Below are 19,888 nucleotides of genomic sequence, written 5' to 3' on the forward strand. Positions count from 1 at the left end.
GTTAAGGATAGAAGATGCAGTTAAGAATTCCATAATTAAAAGCACCTAGCTTTATTATTCAGTATTCCGAGCTGGAACAAGTAATTGGTAGAAAGTTGTCATGGGGACATGACTTTTAAGATGAGCTAACAATTATTGAAACTTATTTATGACTAAACCTTGTCATCCATTTGTGTCTCTCTTTAACCAGTTAAGGTTTCTTCACTTCTGAGCCTCAGCGACCTTTCTCAAATAAATGGCTATTTAAATATGCCTTTTCTAGTTACTTCTTGATGTTTTCTCTTCCTTTTAATCAGTAGCTTATAGCAAAAAGTTATTCTAGAAGGCATTTGACAGGATTTTTCATGTATAATTGTAACATGACTGTAACAGCATACAATTATGACTTCTAACTTCTAGTACATAGCTCTAATCATTTTGGGGCATTTCTATCTGAATATTCCAGAATGAATTAAACTATGCATCCCTGTCCTTCTCTTTCTTCTCTCTCCATCTGCTGTGCTAGTCTGTAGTGTGACCTTATCTCCAGTCACTCAAGCTGGAAATACTGGAGTTGTTTTTGTCCTTTATCTTCAAGAACCAAGGTAGCACCACCTCTAACTAGCATTCTCCCTGAAATGTTTGTGAAGCTAGTCTATTTTGTCCACACCTGTTACCTAAAGCATGTAGAAGATCTTTTATTATTACAATATGTTCTAAGTGTGGTCACATGTCTTGTGAGCTAACCTGACTCCATCATCTGTGCCTTTCTTCAAACGTGTCAATTCATTGCCTAGGGATAGAGACAATGCTAGCTTAGAGATCATGGATCCATCAAGTGCTATGGATCCTTACTTTATAAAACTATGAAGACAAGAGGGAAATAGTTATATGATACTCTGATAAATGGCATCAAAAGAACCATATGCCCAAGTTACCAGATATCCTGGGGTATTTGGGGGGGGGAGTTGTAGGGAAGACTTCCTCATTACCTGTCTAGTTCACATTCCCCCATGATGCAGTTTTGCTCAAAACATCCACGGTCTCAATTTCAGTTGAGTCACATCCTTGGCAGGCCTCTTCAGCTCCTTCATTATCTGGCTACCCCTCCTGCCAAAATCTGCTTGAGATGTTCTCTACAGAATGCTATTCCTTCTCCACTCATGCAAACTTCCTGGTACTACTTGGCTAGTGTTTCTGAGTTCCGTGTATTGGTTTGTGTGATTTTTTTCATCTTAAAATGCTCCTTCGTTTCCACTATATTTAGTCAAACATTCTCATGTTTTCCATTCTCAGTTTGTCAACCACCTTCTTTAGGATACTTTTATTGATACATAAAATAGGCTACACACTCCTAAAATTAAGCCTACCTTGCTTTACCTTCATTTGAATCCATGTGTGAAGGATCTGCTGGATACCAGATGTCAGGAATTCTAGGGTGACTGAAGACATAAAGAGCTAGGATCCATCTTACAGAGGGGAAAGGACAAAAACACAGGATAAAGCAGCAATGACAAAAGCAATTTCTGAGGCTGGCAGTAAGGAATGCAAAGAAAAGTACAGTGCTGTGAATTTGATACTAGGACTGGCTCCTATAGATTGGCTGGTCAGAGGAGGTCTCTCATTTAATATCTACAACCCAAGGAACCAACCACACAAAGATCATGACAAAACATTCCAGAAGATATGGATAGCAAAAATGAAATCTGTAATGTGGAAGTAAGTTTAGAAAATTAAAGGAACAGAGAACAGGCTAGAATGGCAGGAGCCCATGGAGTCTGGATACTGGAGGCTAAAGAGAAATTATGTAAGACCACCTAGTTTGAGTTTTATTTTGAGTACAATACAATCAATTTTCCTTCATATTCTCTTCCCCTGCCCCACTGTGTGTGTGTGTGTGTGTGTGTGTGTGTGTGTGTGTGTGTGTGTGTGTGTGTGTGTGTCTCCTGGGGATTCACCTCAGAGTCTGGGAGCTGTACCTGAGCTTTTTTGATCAACACCAGCACTGTACCTCTTGAACTCCGCTCCATGGTTAGCTTTTTGATGGCTAATTGGAGATAAGAGTCTCACAGACTTTCCTGCCTGGGCTGACTTGGAACTACAATCCTCAGATCTCAGCCTCCTGAGTAGCTAAGATTACAGGTGTGAGCCCCCAGAACTTGCCATCCTCTTGACCTCAGAGGACTTCTATGATGCTTTCAGTATCAGGTGTTTGTTTCTCCCTGTGGTGATAGGGCTACCACCCAAGTGCTCATGACTGCTAGGCAAGTGCTGATACAACCCCAATCCAGTCATCCACTCAAAGAGTTCATGGCAGATGTTGTGGGTGTTGTAAGATGGACAAGATAAGAAGCAGTACACATCACACTAGCCCCCATAAGGAATGACAGTGATTAGCTGCCTTGGCAGCTGGAGACATTAAAAAGAATCTACTTGGGGCCTGATGTGGTTTTCTGCTGTGTGGGAAAGGAAAGGAAAACCAGCCTTCATCAGACAATGCGGCATAATGGATTCATTTAACTAACATGTAGGGGCAGTTTCTCCATGCCACGCACTGCACTAGGAATTGGACATATTGGCGATGAAATATTGAAAATATACACTGAGTGTGGTGGTACTCACCTATAAACCTGGCTATGTGGGAAGTCTGTGGGGGAGGATCTCCACTTCAAGGCCAGTCTAGGAAAGTTAATGTGAGTCCCTATCTGTAAAAACAAAATTAATGTAATTTAATTTAAAAATTAAAATAGGAAGGGAGCTGTGGGCATAACTCGAGTGGTAGAGCACTTAGCTCTTCATGCAAGGCTCTGGGATCAATTTTTTTTAAAAAGAAACTCTAAAAAGAAACTCCAGGAAATACAAACGAGAGGCTTTGTTCTTGGCTGCCGTTTTTGTTTTCTTTCTGTTTTGTATTGTTGGTTTGTTTGTTTATCTGTCTTGGGAGGGTAAAGGCAGACATAGAAATGGAGGGACAAAGGGTAAAACAAATGCTGCTGTGGTATCCATTACACTATGTGGAAAATAAACTGTACAGCTTCTGCCTGAGGGGAGGGAAAAACTGGAGAGAGGGAAAGAACAGATATACTCATTATCTGACTTGTATAACTGTAACCCCTTTATATATCACCTTTATAAAAATAATCTGGGGAGCAGAAGGCAAAACACAAATTGTTTAAATAGGGATACAGATTGACCCATTGCAACAATGAGATGTACAAGACACTATGTCCAAAAACGAACTTTATAATTTAGTAGGGGTGCGGGGGTGTAGCTGAGGAGATGGGAGGGAAGGTATGGTAGGGGAAAAACAAAGGAGGAGACAACAATGCTAGATAAGAAATGTATTCATTACCTTGCTCATGTAACTGTAACCCCTCTGTACAGTATTTATACAATAAAAAAATAATTAAAAAATAAAAATGAATTCAGTCATAAAAAAAGAAAAATGAAAAAAGCAACTCCACACACACACACACACACACACACACACACACACACACACACACACACAAAACACATACACATACATCATTACCATTTCATTCTCATCTGCTTCTCTGGCATTTATGACCATGTCATTACAATGTCAACTTTGTTATCTTCACTCTGACTAGGACACACCAGCCCCTCCTACACAACCCCGTTCCCCTGCAACAGAATTTCTCAATCTCAACACTGCTGCACATGCACATGCGGTACCATTCCTTAGAATAGAATAGAATTCTGCCACTTGAACCACAGCTCCATTTCTGGCTTTTTGAGGATCAATTGGATATAAGAGTCTCATGGACTTCCCTGCCCAGGCTAGAACCATGACTCTCAGACCTCCAGAGTAGGTAGGATATACAGAAATGAGCCACTGGAGTCCAGTTAAAGTAGACATTTTTTAATATTCATGAAGTTGATTTAGTTTCTAAGGAATTGTATTCATTTTGAAACTAATAGATGAAGCTTTTATGAGAGAGAGAGCAAGAGAGCACTGCAACAAAAGAGAATAGAATTCTTAACAAAAGAATATATAAAGTATATACAGTTTAAAAAATCATACTGTTTTTAAATATCCAGGCATAGTCAAATATCCCTTCCAGGGGAATGGGGGAAATTTCATAGTTTTAGAAGAGATGTAATTTCCAAGTCAAAGTACTCTTTCTTCCCTCTTTCCTTTTTTCTCTTCACATTGCATTATAAAAACCTCTCTATATATGTTATCACCACTTTTAGCTTCCAGTGCAGTCTCTGCTTTTCCTCTGCTCCCATGTGCATGAACACAAAAAGCCATTAGGTTGCCAGCTGTGATTGTAAAGACTACTTTTACTTGTAAATATGTGTGCCATTGAAATTAGTGGAATTTGGTTCTGTACTTAACAGGTAAGTTCAGGGTGTCTCAGAGCTTTCTTGCCTTTATGACTACTTGTGCAGTTTTTTCTTATGATTTGTGTTTTCTCTTAGTTTGCCACTTCTCTTCTGAGACGTGATGGTGAAGTGTGTACTCTACTCTGTTTGTTTTGCTTTGTGAAATTCTATTTTATGACAAAATTCTGTGAAATAACACAGAAAGTCTAGCAATAAAAAGTGGTAGTGTTGTTTACATTTGAACAAGTTTGCCTTAGCCACTTTTACTTTGCCAGTAAATAACCTTGCATCTCAATCGAAAAGGCTTACAACTAAATGTACTGTTTGCTCACTAGTTCTGAGATAGAGTGCCCTCTTTACGAGAAGGAGATATGATTCCCATATCTTACAGCAAATACATTTGATTAGCCAGAACAAGTCTCTTGGCCAAGCCACATCACTCAGGTGGGATTTATACATCTTATTTGGGGCCAGTCTCTGCAAAGATACAGCCAGAAGAGAAGAATAATTGGCTAGTGACCTTTCAGTCACAGAGACAAAATGCCTGAAAACATCAGCTTAATACAGGAAATCATGTGTTTGAGCTCATGGTTTCAGCCATGTTGCTTTTGTCCTGCAGTGAGGCAGTACATTTTAATAGGGACTGCGTGGTAGAGCAAAGGAACTCAGACTCCAATATCCACTCCAATACCATGCCCACAGTGGCTTAGCTCCTTTAGTAGGCCCTACTTCCTTAAGCAACTGCCTTAAGCAACAGGATAGAAGTTCTCATCTTGCTGCCGGCTGGTAAACAGCCTGTATCATGTGAGTCTTTGAAAGATACTCAAAATCCACACCAGAAAAAGTGGAAAATATTCTTAATATACTTAGGGATAATGGTCCACATGTCTAGGTAGTTTCTAAAGCATGAAGCAATATTGTAGGTATGAACATATGTACGAGTGTTTTTTCTAGCTTCTCCTTATTACTGTTAATGATTTATAGAAAGTTTTATGTTTCTGTTCAATCAACAGTTTTGTTCTGTAGATTCTCACATTGCTTTCTTTTTCCCCTTTTCTCCAGAGAATCCGGGACCTAGAAGATAAAACAGATATCCAGAAAAGGCAGATAAAAGATTTAGAAGAAAAGGTATGTGTGAAGTTCAATATCTACTTTGTTATTTATTTACTTAATGAGAAAGGAATATTGATTTTGCTCACCATGCTTTCTCTCTTTCTTTTCAGTTACTGTGGATCTGGCATAAGTAGGCATAGGTCCAGTAAAAGATAGTGCTCACTTGCAGTCAGGTACTAGGATTCTAGACAGGTTGTTGCATTAGTAATCTAGCCTTGACACATTTGTCCTGTCTGTTGATTCTTACTACTTTCTTTGTTTCCTTTTCTCAGTTTACCTTCCCTTGTCTTCATTTCCTTTCTATGAATTTCTTCTGCATTTTGTTACTCTGATTTCTTTTAAAAAGTACTTAGCACATAAAAAAAACTTTCCCATCGTTGTTTACATAAATAACCCTTTACCCTCTGTTTCACCAAAATTCAGAAATTATGTTCTCCTAGAGTTCCCCAGATGTCTGTCTGAAAGAGAAACTGCTGCTGACAAGACTTCCAGTGTTTTAGAGAAATGAAGCAATTGTATCTGGAGAAGTTATCTGGCTCAGGCAGGGATGTTGAGCAAGTTGCTTTAAACTCAGCAGTTTTACAGGGCAAAGAACTGTCCTGCCCCACTATGCTAGCTGCATCCTACTGAGGAATAAAGATTCTCTCTGGTGTCTCCTTCAGCAAAAGAAGCCTTGCATCATCATCATCATCATCATCATCATCATCATCATTATTATTTTATCTTATAAGACAGGTGCACCTCTTATGTTGAAACCATTTCTACAAAGTGGGAATGCTAACATCTCCACTTACCTTCTTTTATAGGTTCATTGAGAAATAAGGTCACCGGTAAAAATTAGGAAATACTAAAAAATCAGATTAAAAAGTATCATTTAGAAACTTTCCACTCCTGATATTTGTATCCTCTGTAAAATTTTGTATTTGAATTCCCCCCCATTTCAGAACTAGACTTGGTTCTGCAACAATTCCTAAGGCAAAGGTAATAGAAAGAGTTAAGTTTAATTTCCTAGTGATTGTCAGGAAGAACTTCAGAAGGCAGAGGCTGCTCCCATCTTCTCTGGTTATTGACAGCCACATCCAATGTCTTCTATTTCCATATTTAAAGGGACAAAACCTTAGAAATACTCTCTACTTACCATACACTCCCTTAGTTCTGCTTGAAGAAGCAACCCTCAAGTCATTTTCTTCCCCCAGAAAATATGATGTTCTCCTGCTCTTCACTCAGGTGAAGATATAAAATGAGAGATGCGTATTAAAGTCACCACACTGTCCTTACTCTTAATAGAGACCATGGAAATGTTGAGAGAAAACAGATTAAGAATATGCTCATTGCTAGTAGTGTGAATTTTTCACCGTTCTTTTTTATAAGTAAGTGTTTTATTGTGAAAATAGTGTACAGAGGGATTACAATTACATGAGCAAGGTAATGAGTACATTTCTTATCAAGCATTGTTGTCTCCTCTTTGTTTTTCCCCTACCATCCCGTCCCTCCCACCTCCTCAGCCACTCCCCAGTCCCCCACCCCTGCCTAAATTGTAAAGTTCGTTTTACACATAGTGTCTTGTACAACTCATTGTTGCAATGGGTCATTCTGAATCCCTTTTAAACATTTTGTTTTTTCCCTTCCCCTCCCCCAAATTATACCAACATCAAATACAGTGAAAACAGGGATTATACCAGGGGGGAGGGACATACAAAGCAACAAAACAATCACAGGATACCTTATAAATACGTTAGAAACAATAGCAAGGAAGAAAAAAAACCACTTGTGTCCCTTTCTTGGGGTTCATTTCACTTAACATCATCTTATCTGACCTTTTCTGCGTGTCCCAGACATATACTAGTTATTGCAAATAAGGGAAACCATGGGACCTATGTTTTGTTCTTTTTCTCAATACATCTTATAGATCTGAACCTTGTGAAAATGGAGAAAAATACTTTACAGGGCAATGAATTGTGTATTACTCATGAGATAGTAAACTAAACACTTCAAAAATTTCACTTGATTTCTGATTGAAGTGTTGAATGAGAGATGAAATTTTTACTGGATCTTCTATTTACTTAACCTCATTTTATTCTCCTTATCCAATCGAGTAAAATGTCTAAAGACAATTATTTCAGAGATAACTCTCTTCCCTTTAAAATATTTGACAAACCCAGCAAAATCACCTCAAATGTACACAGCAGTTTACTGCTGTGTACTTTTGCTGCCATCAGATCATTGATTCTCATGATTATTCTGTAGATAGACAAAAAGATTGAACAAGTCACCTAAGAGTATATAGAAACTTACAAAAACTCCTAAAAACTTTAGGATATCTGGCTCTAAATGCCATGATCAGCCACTACACTGTACCAAAAATTTTATTGTAGTCTAAATGATAGACATCTCATGCCCAGAAAGGTAGCTCTGATTTTCTTTTACCTTATTTTAAGAATAGTGGTAAGCTTTCCATTCTAGTCCTCTATTAGCTTTTTTCTGAAATGGGTATAGTTTCAAAGAATAGGTTTTTTTAACGGATAAAGTTTCTACTTTAAAAAAGAATAGAATAATCACTAACACATGGCTCTCAGAACCCTATTATTCATTTATTGGTAGAATATGCCCTTAGTAAAGGAAGATTTTTAGAGGCAGTGTCAATAAAGGAAATATACAAATAGCATGCACAATATGCGAATGTATAGTTCAAAGATGACATACCAAACAAGATGATCTTGGAGTGGAATAATGTAAACTACCAAGAAAATCAATATTTTTTAAAACCTGGCTATCCTCTATTCCTTTATATTAATTATCATGCACTTGATTATATATCCCAGTGCTGTGTAAGTATGTGTTTCTTCATACTGTTATCCACTCCTCTAGCGAGGGTTTACAGGAAGAAATCAGTCTCCATCTCCATTAACTGCTAGGAGGCAGCTAGGAGAGGGCTATCTCTGATCACACAGCTGGAGCACCATTCTTCCATTATTTGAAATGCGTGCAGATGTGGAAACGTGTTTTCTATCAGTAGTACAATCACACATCCTATCTGCCCCTGGAGAGGCCCAGTTTACACCTGTTGCTTCAGTGATTTACTAATAGTGTCCCATTCCCCTCTCAGAAGTCTTCCACTGTGGATAATAAACTATATGTTTACCCAACACATTAATATTCTCCATGCTATGTCTCAGTTCTCAAATATATCACATAAACAAGTAACAATAACTTAATGAGCAACTGTAGTATATGTTCTAATCACATCTTGTATATTTGAACTACCTCTCATAAAAGGAAGATACACACAATATACTGTGATGTAGGTACAGTGAGATACCTATGTTCTGGTCCATATGGTCAAATTGTATGAAACTGTACATTGACTTACTGCTTCTGTTTAGTTTACTCATTTATAAAAATAGGAGTTTAGATAGGCAATTATGAATCAATGTGAGTTAAAGGGTAGCATTACTTTGTAAGTAAACAGTATAGATTTTTGAAACAGAAAGGTATTTGTATGTGTGTGTGAGAGAGTTGGGAAGATGGGCAATGAGGAAAAGCTGAGGATTTTTGCTACCTGAATGGCTCTTCAGAAGTTCCAGTTTACATAATCTTCTTCTTTTTCCTCTGCAGTTTCTGTTTCTATTCTTGTTCTTCTCTCTTGCCTTTATTCTATGGCCTTGATGTCAAGGTGCCTCTTACAGGTAAGATTTCATTTAATTCTCACAATATAGTTAAAGAGGAATTTGATAAGAATGATGCTAAATATAATTACTGCATTATGTTTTGTTTAAAAAAATACACACACTTGGTTTGGTTAGCTATGAAGTGAGAAATAGATCCAAACAATTTTATTCCAATTAAAGGAATAAAAAATTGTTAAGTAAGGGCTGGGAAGGTGGCTCAGTGGTAGAGTACTTGCCTTGAATGCATGAGGCCCTGGGTTCAATTCCTCAGCACCACATAAGCAAAAAGACAAAAGCTGGAAGTGGCGCTGTGGCTCAAGTGGTAGAGCGCTAGCCATGAGTTGAAGAGCTGAGGGACAGAGCCCAGGCCCAGAATTCAGGTCCCACAACCGGACCCCCCCAAAAATTGTGAAGTATTATGGAAATAAAGAAACTTTTTTCCAGTTAACTATATTGCTTTGGGATTTCACAATGTTCTGAAGATTTTAGCATTCTCACTGTAACCTCTAGTTACATAGAGGTTAGCTTTTATATTTAACAGAGTGAAGAAATATGATGGTATATTTTTTATGCTTTCAACTTGAAAATACTGATCCTGAGGACCTAGCAACTCAGTAAAGACTATTAGTGTTTACATCTTTTCCAGTATTTCTTCATCAGAACTCAAGAAACTATCTAAGAGTATTTTTGTTTCCAAATAACTTACTTTTCAATATCAATTTAGGAAGAAAAAATTAGAGTTTTATTACTGCCTTTATCAAGTTCATGTCTCATGAACAAATAGCAATTCATCTTAGGGAATGATTTCCCAGAGCTTGAACATAACAGAGCCAAGGCTCTACTACACTTAATGAATCTGAACAGTGGTTATGGAGTTGAGATACAAAGAAGGATATGGAAAGCAAGAATTAATAAGCATAACAGGTGATTCTGATGTCTAACCAGAAATGGGAGCCACAGATAGGTCATCTATTGAGTACAAGCATACATCTCTAAACAACTAAACATGCATGTCTCACTTATAGTTATTATCTTAAAATGTTACATGTAGTAGAAATAACTATTTTTCAAAATTATAACTATGGCTATTATAAAATCAATTTAGCAAGCACCTATTTTTCAAAAATATTAGATTTTCCTTAAATCTTTGCTCTTGTTGGGTTTTTGCTTTGTATGTTAAGCACAACTTCTAACAAAGCAATTTGAGCAGTATTTTTAAGATACTAGGACATCCCCTACATTAAACTTATCCTAGCAAACACTCCATAAACCAAGTTCTTATGGTCACTGATTCTATTTATCATTCCCACCCCAAACATGGGATCAGATCACACTAATCAGGGTGTTGGTGATAAAGGGCAATCAAAATCAACCCACTGGATAGTTAACTAGTGAAGTCATATGTTTAGAGAAAATTTCTTGGACCGAGGGAGAATGTCATAAGTTATTCAGACAACTTCATATTAATGCAGTCACTTGTACCAGCCCTTCCAAAATTAAATCTGAGGAGTTATAAAAAAGAGTTCTTATGCATACTTACTAACATTGAAGATTTCCACTAGTTTCTATTATATTTTTAGTATTTCTTATATTTATGGAGTTATTTGAAAGGAAAGAAGATTCTCCTGCACAATTTATGGAATTGTATGTCTTTTGACTTTGGTTCCCTCTGGAATTTTGCTCTATAAAGTTTCTTTACTTATACTTTCCTTTACTTATACTTAAGCAACTGGTTTGATAACTTGTCGTTTTCCTTGTATACTTGCTTTTTACCTAATCAGGAAGCCTATAAAGCCTGATTATCTAGCACCCTCATGACTTCAAGAATGAGAAATGTCCAAACAAGCAAGAGGAATTGTAGCAGGTACTTAAAAATTGCTTTTGCTAAAAAGCATTAGTTACCCATATAAGCCCAAAATTTGAATAAAACCAGGAGAAGGAGGAGGAGGAGGAGGAGGAGGAAGAAAAAGAGGTAGTTAGGCACCAGTGGCTCACACCTGTAATTCTAACTACTCAGGAGGCTGAGATGTGAAGATCATAGTTCAAAGCCAGTCTGGAAAGAAATCTATTGAGACTTATCTCCAATAAATCACCAAAATCCAGATGTGGAGCTGTGTTTTAAGTAGTAGAGCACTAGCCTTGAGCTAAAAAGCTTAGGGACAGCACCTAGGCTCTGAGTTCAAGCCCAAGACTGATATGATAGAGAGAGACAGAAACAGAGACAGGGAGACAAAGAGAGACAGAGAGACAGTGGCAACTGTGATTAACCTATAAAGTTATATCATGCACAGATATTAACATGCACCATATTAATATTTTTCCAGCAAGCTGAAAAGACAGAAAAAAGATAGTTTCTCCCTCCACAACTGTCAACTCTCTTACCTCCTTGTGAAATAAAGTAAAAGGGCTTTTAGCATGAGTAGATATACAGAGAATTAAGTAGACATGCTCAGAAAGTTGATGTCCTCTTATAATACCCTCTTCCACCAATGTTTAAAGAGGCCTATAGAAAATAAATCTCTATCACATTTGTTATTTAAAACAGAAAATGAAGCATTGCTTGTAAGTTTACTTGGAGGATAAAGTCTGTAAATAAATCATGGTATTCCCATGAATCATTTCTTTCTTTATGTAAATTTATCCATTAGCCTTTATCTAGATGTACTAAAATTGCTTCCCTGTCTGTCTCAGAAGTTGAGCTCAATAAAGCAGAGATTAAAACTTATGATTTATTCATCTTTATAATTTCAATGTCTATTACAGTATCTTCTACATATAAGGAGCTGGGTACATTTTAGAATGACAGATGGACTGAAGGGTAGATGGATGATTGGGTAAATTGCAAGATAAATGAATATGAAAGCAGCTTTGTGGCATGTTATATCAGAGCCATGAATAGCAAAGTAATATAATACCAAGATAATAATATATCCAGGCTGGAATGTAGCTTAATGCTATGCTTATGCTTCTTAGCATAGGAGATGCCCTGGGTTTGTTCCCCAGCACCCTTTAACACGTGGAGACTAAATGAGAATTTCTTAACGAAGAGTAAATAAATAAATATGTTTTCCCCTCCTCAACATCTGGAATAGCCAAGCAACTAAGCATAGTTCTTCCATGTCCTCTCCAACAGACCTAGTCTCACCTCCTTCTTTGGAAAACATACCATTATGATCAAGTCTTAATTCCTTTGTGTGAGAATCAAAGCCCAGTGTGAGCTAACTGTAGACTGTCCATCAGGCTCCGTGTTGCTTTGTTCGTCCAATGGCTGCACTCTCTCCAACCTACCACATTTGTTCAAGCTGCCTGAGTACATAGAAGTCTTTCACTCCCACTTCACCTAATAAACAACAAGTTGCTCATCCTTCAGATATCACATTGGCTGTGACTACTCCGGAGCCACATGTGTTTTGCTCATCTTTGTATCCTAAATAACTGGACAGTTCCTGGTGCATAGCCAACTCTCAGAATGTTCTTTTGAATAGAGGAAATAAATAGGATCAAGGTACAGTACATGCATCTGTAGAAATGTTGCAATGAAATTTTTACTTTGCACACAAATTAATAGAGGCTAATCAAAATAGCAGTGCTGAGACTTGGTTTACTTCTCTTGTGTGATACTGGGTTTGAACTTAAGGCTTCATACGTGTCTAGGCTATGGCTTTACTACTGAGCCACAGCTCCAGTCTTGTTTCTTCCTAATTATGGTCCCCCTACATGCCCTGGGTACACACCTGGGCTGCAATCTTCTACTTTGAGGCTTGCTTGTCATCCTGAGGATGACCCTGGATGTCACCACATCCAGTTTTTTTGTTTGTTTGCTTTTGCCATGGTGGCCTGGAACCTCAATCCTCCTGATCCCAGCTTCTCAAGTAGCCAGGGTTACAGATGTGAGCCACTGACACCTAGCTAGAAATCTTCTTTAACAGTTACAAAGAAAATTCTGCTAGCATGCATACAATTCTAGGGTGAATCCCCAGCACAGCTGGGATTGAAAATGCATTTCAAATCCATTATTTTATTTTAATACTGATAACAACCCTGAAAAAATTAATCTCACTCTGTTTGTGCCAACCATAGGTGAAGCTATGCCATTCACAAATAATAACGTTTAAAAAAATGGGAGCTTGAGAAGTCCAACATGAACCTACTGGCAGATCTTATGTCTGATGAGGTTCCAACTACATTTCCAAGATGAGGCCTTGCTATTTCTCTGAAAGAGTCAGTGTATTATTGCATAGTAGAAAGAATAGAAGGGCAAAAGAATAGTTTTCTACTCTCTAGCTCCTGTAGAAGGCATTAATTGCAACCATGAAGGCATTATCATCTATAGACATTCAAAAGCACTCTCTAAACACTAGTTTCCTAATATAAGAAAAAAATTAAGGACTCTGGGAGTGTAAATTAATAGTAATATATGTGCTTAGCACCTGTAAGGCTACTGGTTCAATCCAGAAAACCAAAAAAACAAATGTGAGGTGAGACTACATTATTTTCCTATATTATATTACATCATATGCCTATATTACACAGGCAAGAAAAGCTAGTCTTAGAAACAGGCTCAGAGACAGGCTCATTAAAAGCCACATTCTTAGCTAGGCACTTCTAGCTCACATGTAATCTTGGATATTCAGGAGGCTGAGACCTGGAAAATGACGGTTTGAAGCTAGCCCATTCAGAAAAATCATCCAAAAGACTCCATCTCCACCTAACCAGAAAATGCTGCATGGGTGTGGATGCGGGTCAAATGGCAAGACACTGTGGGTAAGCAGTGTGCAAGGCTGTTAGTTCAAGTCCCAGTTCCACTACACACAAAAACAAAGCCAAGTTCCTGGGATATAGCAAGCACTCAAGACATGCTTCTATCCACACAGATCACATTCTGCACAACTGTTCTTTTGTCCTTCTATCTGCAGCAGGAAATTAGGGAAGCCTTAAACATCTCTGACTTCCATTCAGTTCTGTTCATATAGCTCTCCACAAAGAGGACCATAGACCAAATACTTAACAATGCACATTGTCAGCTTCCTCATTTGTAAAATAGAGTCAACAGAAGCAGCTACTGTTTATTGGGTCCACTTACCACATGACAAATCAGAGAAGAGGGTAAAGTAGTGAAAGGTGTGAGAGACCAACTTTAGGTTTCTAGATGTGTATCTGGTGGGATGGGGGAAGCCCATCCAGTGTAAAAAGTGATATCAATTCATTGACTCAGAATCTGCTAGCTGTAATAGCTTTTTAACACAAGAGGCAAACTCAGCACTGTTAAGCAAGCTGTTTAAAAGAGTCCCTGAAGCCTGGAACCAGTGGCTTACACTTGTTAGGACAGTCTAGCTACTCAGAAGGCTGAGCTCTGAAGACCACAGTTCAAAGCCTGCCCAGGCAGGAAAGTCCACAAGACTCATATCTCCAATTAATCACCAAAAAGCTGGAAGTGGAGCTGTGGCTCAAATGGTAAAGCATTAGCCTTGAGGGAAAATAAAAATTCAGGGACAGTGCCCTGGCCCTGGGTTCGAGCTGCAGTGCCCACGCTCAGGAAAAAGAAGAAAGAAAGGAAAAGAAAAGAAAGGAAGGGAAGGGAAGGGAGGAAGAAAGGAGGAAGGTAAGGAAGAAAGGAAAGGAGAGAGAGAGACAGACAGAGACAGACAGAGAGTCAAAGAGAGAAAGAGAGAAAGATTCTGAGAACTAGAGTGTAATTTTGGACAATTGCAGATATTCAAAAAGGCAATTGAATAAATTTACCATGGAAACAATAGTTTACAGAAACTTTCCAAAAGTGTAAAAACATAACTTATAGAATTTTCAATCTTATAATGTATAAAAATGTAACATTCTAGAGACTGTTTATAAGCTCTTTGGTTTTAAAATTAAAACGTGTTTGCTCCTGTGAGGTTTGATTTATTTACTGATTTACTGATAGGCAAAAACAATAGTCTAGCATGGTGGCATACACCTGTAATCCCAGCCAGGAAGATCACAGTTCAAAGCCAGTCTGGGCTACATGGGCAAACCATATCCAAAAGTAGAAAGTATACATATATTCTCTGTCACAGAATTTAAGACATAATCTCTGATAAAATATGTATTGAAAGTATAGAAATCAGAGTTTTTGTGCTAAATCATTTTATATATACAAATACACCAATGAATATTTCTTGAACAGTCTTTCATATTTATTTGCATTGCTTCTTTCCTTTGGCCAGGAATAAAAGAATAATATCTTTGTAATTAATTGAAGGTTTCATGGCAGTGGATGCAAATAGCATCTCTGGTCTTGTCTTATTTTTGTCTCTCATCTTTTTATTAAATCTTAAATTGGCACCCCAACTTTTCCAACTGGAGAACTTAACTGTAGATTTTGTTTAATCCCATTTCCTTCTTTATCATACCTTAGTCACAATTCAGGTGCACCTGTAGGAGATTTGTGGTCTCTGGAGATCCTCTGTCCTGTCGACCTTCAAGGCTCAGCCTTTCTTGAGAAGGAGGAGAGGAAAAAGGACCCTTCTGCTCATTAACAGTGATATGGATACTTTACTAGTCATGACTGACTTGGCCTTGATGTTTATTCTTTGAGAAGTGACCAATGATTGCCCATCCTATGAGTCATGTGCAGGTTTTACAGTAAGCTATACTGTGCATGCTCAGTATACTAATGGATATCCTTTTTTTTTGCCACTTGGACCCCTCCTATTTTTGGTGGTATACCTCATAGCTCCTTGCTGACAAAAATAGAATGGACTTCTCATCTTTGTACAATCACTCCTCTCCAATTCTCAGAAAGGCAAGGAAAGACAAGCAAGTCCGGTTTTCAGCAACCAAACACAAGTCTCTTCTTATGTGCCCAATGCCAGTTTCTTGGCCACCTTTTGGCATATTTTCTTCTTCCTCAGTGTGATCTTGATAGATCCTTCTCTGGGACTTCCTCAAGTCTTTCATTCAAATCTTAACTGGTGTCAGGAGCAAAATGGCTCTAGAAATAGACATTCCAAATCGTTGTGATTTACCCTCATGGCAGAAATTTATTTGAATATTTTCAATTTGTCTTTAAATGGTGGGCATTACGTGTCCTTCAGATGCTAGCCTACATAACCCTTCTTCCACTTTGCATCTTGGTCAACCTTTTAGGGACAATAATGAGGTTCTCCAAAAAATTAGTAGCCTCTCTTTAGAGATAGAGAAATTGAAGCTTGGTGATATTTAATAACATGTCTTTGAACATCCAATGAGTGAGAAAACAGAAATCCCATTTTCTCTATTCCTGGGAATCAGACCTGAAAGGACAGGTCCTCAAGTAGTGTGTGCAGCACAACCTCAGTGCTGTCTTCAGCTTTTATTGGAAAAAGAAAGACTTCTTCCCAGATATGTGGATTCAGGGAGGAACAGTTCTCAGAGTCCTGACAGACTGAGTTCTGGGAGATCACCTTTTCAGAGGGACACGCTCAGGTTCAAATTTAATATGGCAGTTTCAAGGGAGCCCTCCAGTCAGCCATTGGGGTGGAGACAATATGCCAATGGCTAAGGAGAGAATGTTAAGAAATGTTAAGGAGCGAAATAAAAAAGGTTGCAAAAGGTAAGTCACAAAAGAAGACTTGCTTTAAAAATACCTGACTTTGTAGTTTGGGGGCATAATAATATCACTGCACTTTAAGGTATTACCTTGGAAGCTTTAAGGACATAATAATAATAATTACTATTTCATTGTTCACTGCTTTATATACATCATATGACAATAAACTGTGCAATAAATATCAAACTTGCATTTTGTCAGTTAAGCGTAAAGATGATATTCAACGTGCATATTGCACTCAGCCCTTAGAAATATTAAAGAATAAAAATATTTTTACTTTTTATAAGCCTGCTTTGGTTTGGGTTTGCTTTGCTTTGATGCTGGGGATTGAACTAAATTTTCCTTGTACATGACATTGCTTTATGCTGGTCCAGCTATTTTTAAAAAGTGATAGTCAGGAACGTTTTCCTCTGTTTTACAGAAAATTCAAAAATCTGGATCATACCCCAGAAAGGCAAATGCTTCTAAACCTTTGAAGATGGCAAAATTGTTTACACCAGTGCAAAGGAGATCAAAAGCTGAGAACCTCCCTGTAGTCAAGACTGCAATTGTGTACTTTAAAGCCATTATTCAAGGTTTCTTACTTGACAGTTCCTACAGGACCCCATTGAAAATCTACACTATATGCTGCATTTACTGAAATGTGTGTATGTCAAACCAGAAGGAAAGAACTATAAGCAAATATAATGTGTAAAGAAAAAAAAATTCAGCAACGGAACAGAATCAGCCGATCAAGCAAAGATGTGTCTTGGGACATGGAACCAAAGTTACAATGAAACATTCAACTCCTGCTGTGCAGGGGGATCATTTTAATGTAACACCACACCCCCATGGAAACACTATTCCTGAAAATAAACACCATTTTAAAAAAAATCAAAGCAAACAACAACAAAAAGGGTGGGTGGGGAATGAAGCACGAGGAATACCTATGAGGAGCTATTTACAATAAAATGTTTCATTTGAAAAGTCTGGTTTCTTACTACAGGAATTTTGCTTTTCTGTCTTTCTGCTTGTTTTAAACTCAGGAACAGAGGCATCTGTAACGTGAATGGAAGGAACTACTCTCCATTTTTTTCCCCACTGCGAAGGTGGAGTTGGCCAAACGCTTTCCACAGAGAAGTGGATCCCAGTGACCCTCACTTCACTGGCCACCAAGTCAAAGGAATGGGTGAATGTGACATGAGATATAAATGCAGATTTGATGTTTCTTTGTGCTTCTCTCACATCTGCATTCCTCCACTAGCAATGGCTTGATCTCACTCACAATGAAACTTAAGAAGATGATATCCTAAATCACAAGATCCCTTAGTTCTGTTGATAATGCCAACATGGATAGGGAACACGGGCCAGAAAGCACCTCTGAATTCTTCAATTTCTTTAATACTGGTTTTCCATTTAAAATCGTCTGCAAATGAACCTATTGTATGATTTGGGCTAACATCATACAAGTGATAAGTAAACTCCTACCAACATTGGGTTTGCTACAGAGATATGAACATGAAAAGGAAATGGATATACTTGGGGCAATCTTACCTCTTGTCATTTAGAGTGAGAAGACAGCTGGCAGCAACAAGATAGCTGTACTTTTTGTAAAGAAAAAAATTAAAAAATTAAATAGAGAGGTAACATTATATTGCTGATAAGGTAAATTTTCTACCAGAGACAACTAGAAAAATGGTACTTTTCCTAAGTTATGTATTACTGAGTCTTAGATTCCGCTCTGAGAGCAAATATATGTTCTTAAAAAGCTAATTTTACACTTCATTTACTGTAGATAACAAGACAACCTCAATTTTTTTCCAAGATTTGATTTATGGAGCTACAATTTCATGCAATAGACAAATGTGTGTTCGGAACCAAAATGTCTTTCTGTGGAATGCTACATGAATCTTTCGATCTGTGAGTTCACTAGCATCTTTCGATTTCAACACTGGCATTTTCAAAGCCAGAGTAAAAACTGAAGAATCTACAAAAACAAAACAAAAAACTAGCATTCTGGAGTCTCACTTTTTGTCTTTGTGTTGAATAGTGACCCAAGTATCTTTGGCCCAGTCACTTAACCTCTCTGTGCCTCAATTTCCTCATCTGCAAAATGGGGTTATATGCTTTTTTTCATAAAGTTTTATTGCAATCTCAGAACAAGAGGTGCTGAAAGTAGCACAAAGTGCTTTGTAATTATTGTAACTGCTGTATTATCTGACTTTCCTTTGTTGTGCAGAAAAAGATCCCCCTGTGTAATAAGATGTTGCTTCCATTTGGCATTGAAGCACTGAGGTTTTCCCATCAAGCTGCTTAGGGTAGTATTAGCAATAAAGATGGAGAGATCCAAAACCAGGATGTCTAGTAATGTATAACAATTACATTATCTCATGCGACTGGACAGAAGAATGTTTCACTTAAAGGGTAAGCATCTCCTCCCTCTCCTGTTCCGCCTTCATACCACCAGCCAAACCTCTACTTTCATCACAAGAAAGCAACCATGAAACAAAGGCTTGTACAGAGCGGATATTATCATGTCATGAGCCAGATGATCTCGTTCATTTTAGAGATAGGACATTGTGGAGATGCCCTCTTGGTGGAAACACAAAAAGACAGAACTATCCTACTGAATAATTTGAATAATATGAGCCTCAAGTTCATTATGCAGGAAATGTGAAACAGGGTACTTCTATACTTCCACAAATTCTGTTACCCAATCCTAGCAAACCCCAGTCAGAAAATATGGAAGAGGGTCAATTAATGTCCTATATATTATAATTCTTTTTATTTCTGCTTTCCTTACAATAGCAAAAAGACCTTTTCACTACTGATAGGTTTATCATGGAGCCATTCCATTTCCTTAGAAGAAACAGAATTCCAACTTAATTTGGACCTTAATTTGGGCATGATTATATGGCTGACACATTTGACCATGGGTCAAATGTTGAAGTCAGACAATTCAGTGTTCAATTTATCTTAGTATAGCATCCCTTGGAAAATAATATAATTGAGTATCTAAAATAATTTGATATAAATGAATCTCCCCATGAGCACAGTTATTCAGCACAGGAAATTTTTCATCAGAAGGAATAAACAGAGTCTTCTTGGCAGCCATATTTCACTGCATTGCCATTAATAATCTGATTTTTTTAAAGACACTAACTTGTCTTTTTAAAATCAAACTGAAATTGAATTGTAGGAGATGGCAGAATATGCTGGAAATTCAAAT

General features: G+C 37.6%; 1 protein-coding gene across 4 annotated transcripts in view; it reads left to right on the top strand.

Moving 5' to 3' along the window:
• Positions 1 to 19,222, top strand: part of Jakmip2 (janus kinase and microtubule interacting protein 2) — a 172,888-nt gene extending 153,666 nt beyond the window's left edge. For 2 of the 4 annotated variants that reach the window (XM_013025513.1, XM_013025514.1), the window contains exons 19-21: positions 5,395 to 5,460; positions 9,061 to 9,131; positions 17,102 to 19,222. In XM_013025513.1, the coding sequence (XP_012880967.1) occupies positions 5,395 to 5,460; positions 9,061 to 9,111 (117 nt within the window). In that variant the 3' untranslated portion in view covers positions 9,112 to 9,131; positions 17,102 to 19,222. The remainder of the gene's footprint in view (positions 1 to 5,394; positions 5,461 to 9,060; positions 9,132 to 17,101) is intronic. The other 2 variants (XM_013025512.1, XM_013025511.1) reach the window with 2 other exon arrangements.
• Positions 19,223 to 19,888: the final 666 nt, after the last annotated feature.

The sequence above is a fragment of the Dipodomys ordii genome, unplaced genomic scaffold, assembly GCF_000151885.1.
Source record: "Dipodomys ordii isolate 6190 unplaced genomic scaffold, Dord_2.0 Scaffold85, whole genome shotgun sequence".
Classification (NCBI taxonomy): Eukaryota; Metazoa; Chordata; class Mammalia; order Rodentia; family Heteromyidae; genus Dipodomys; species Dipodomys ordii.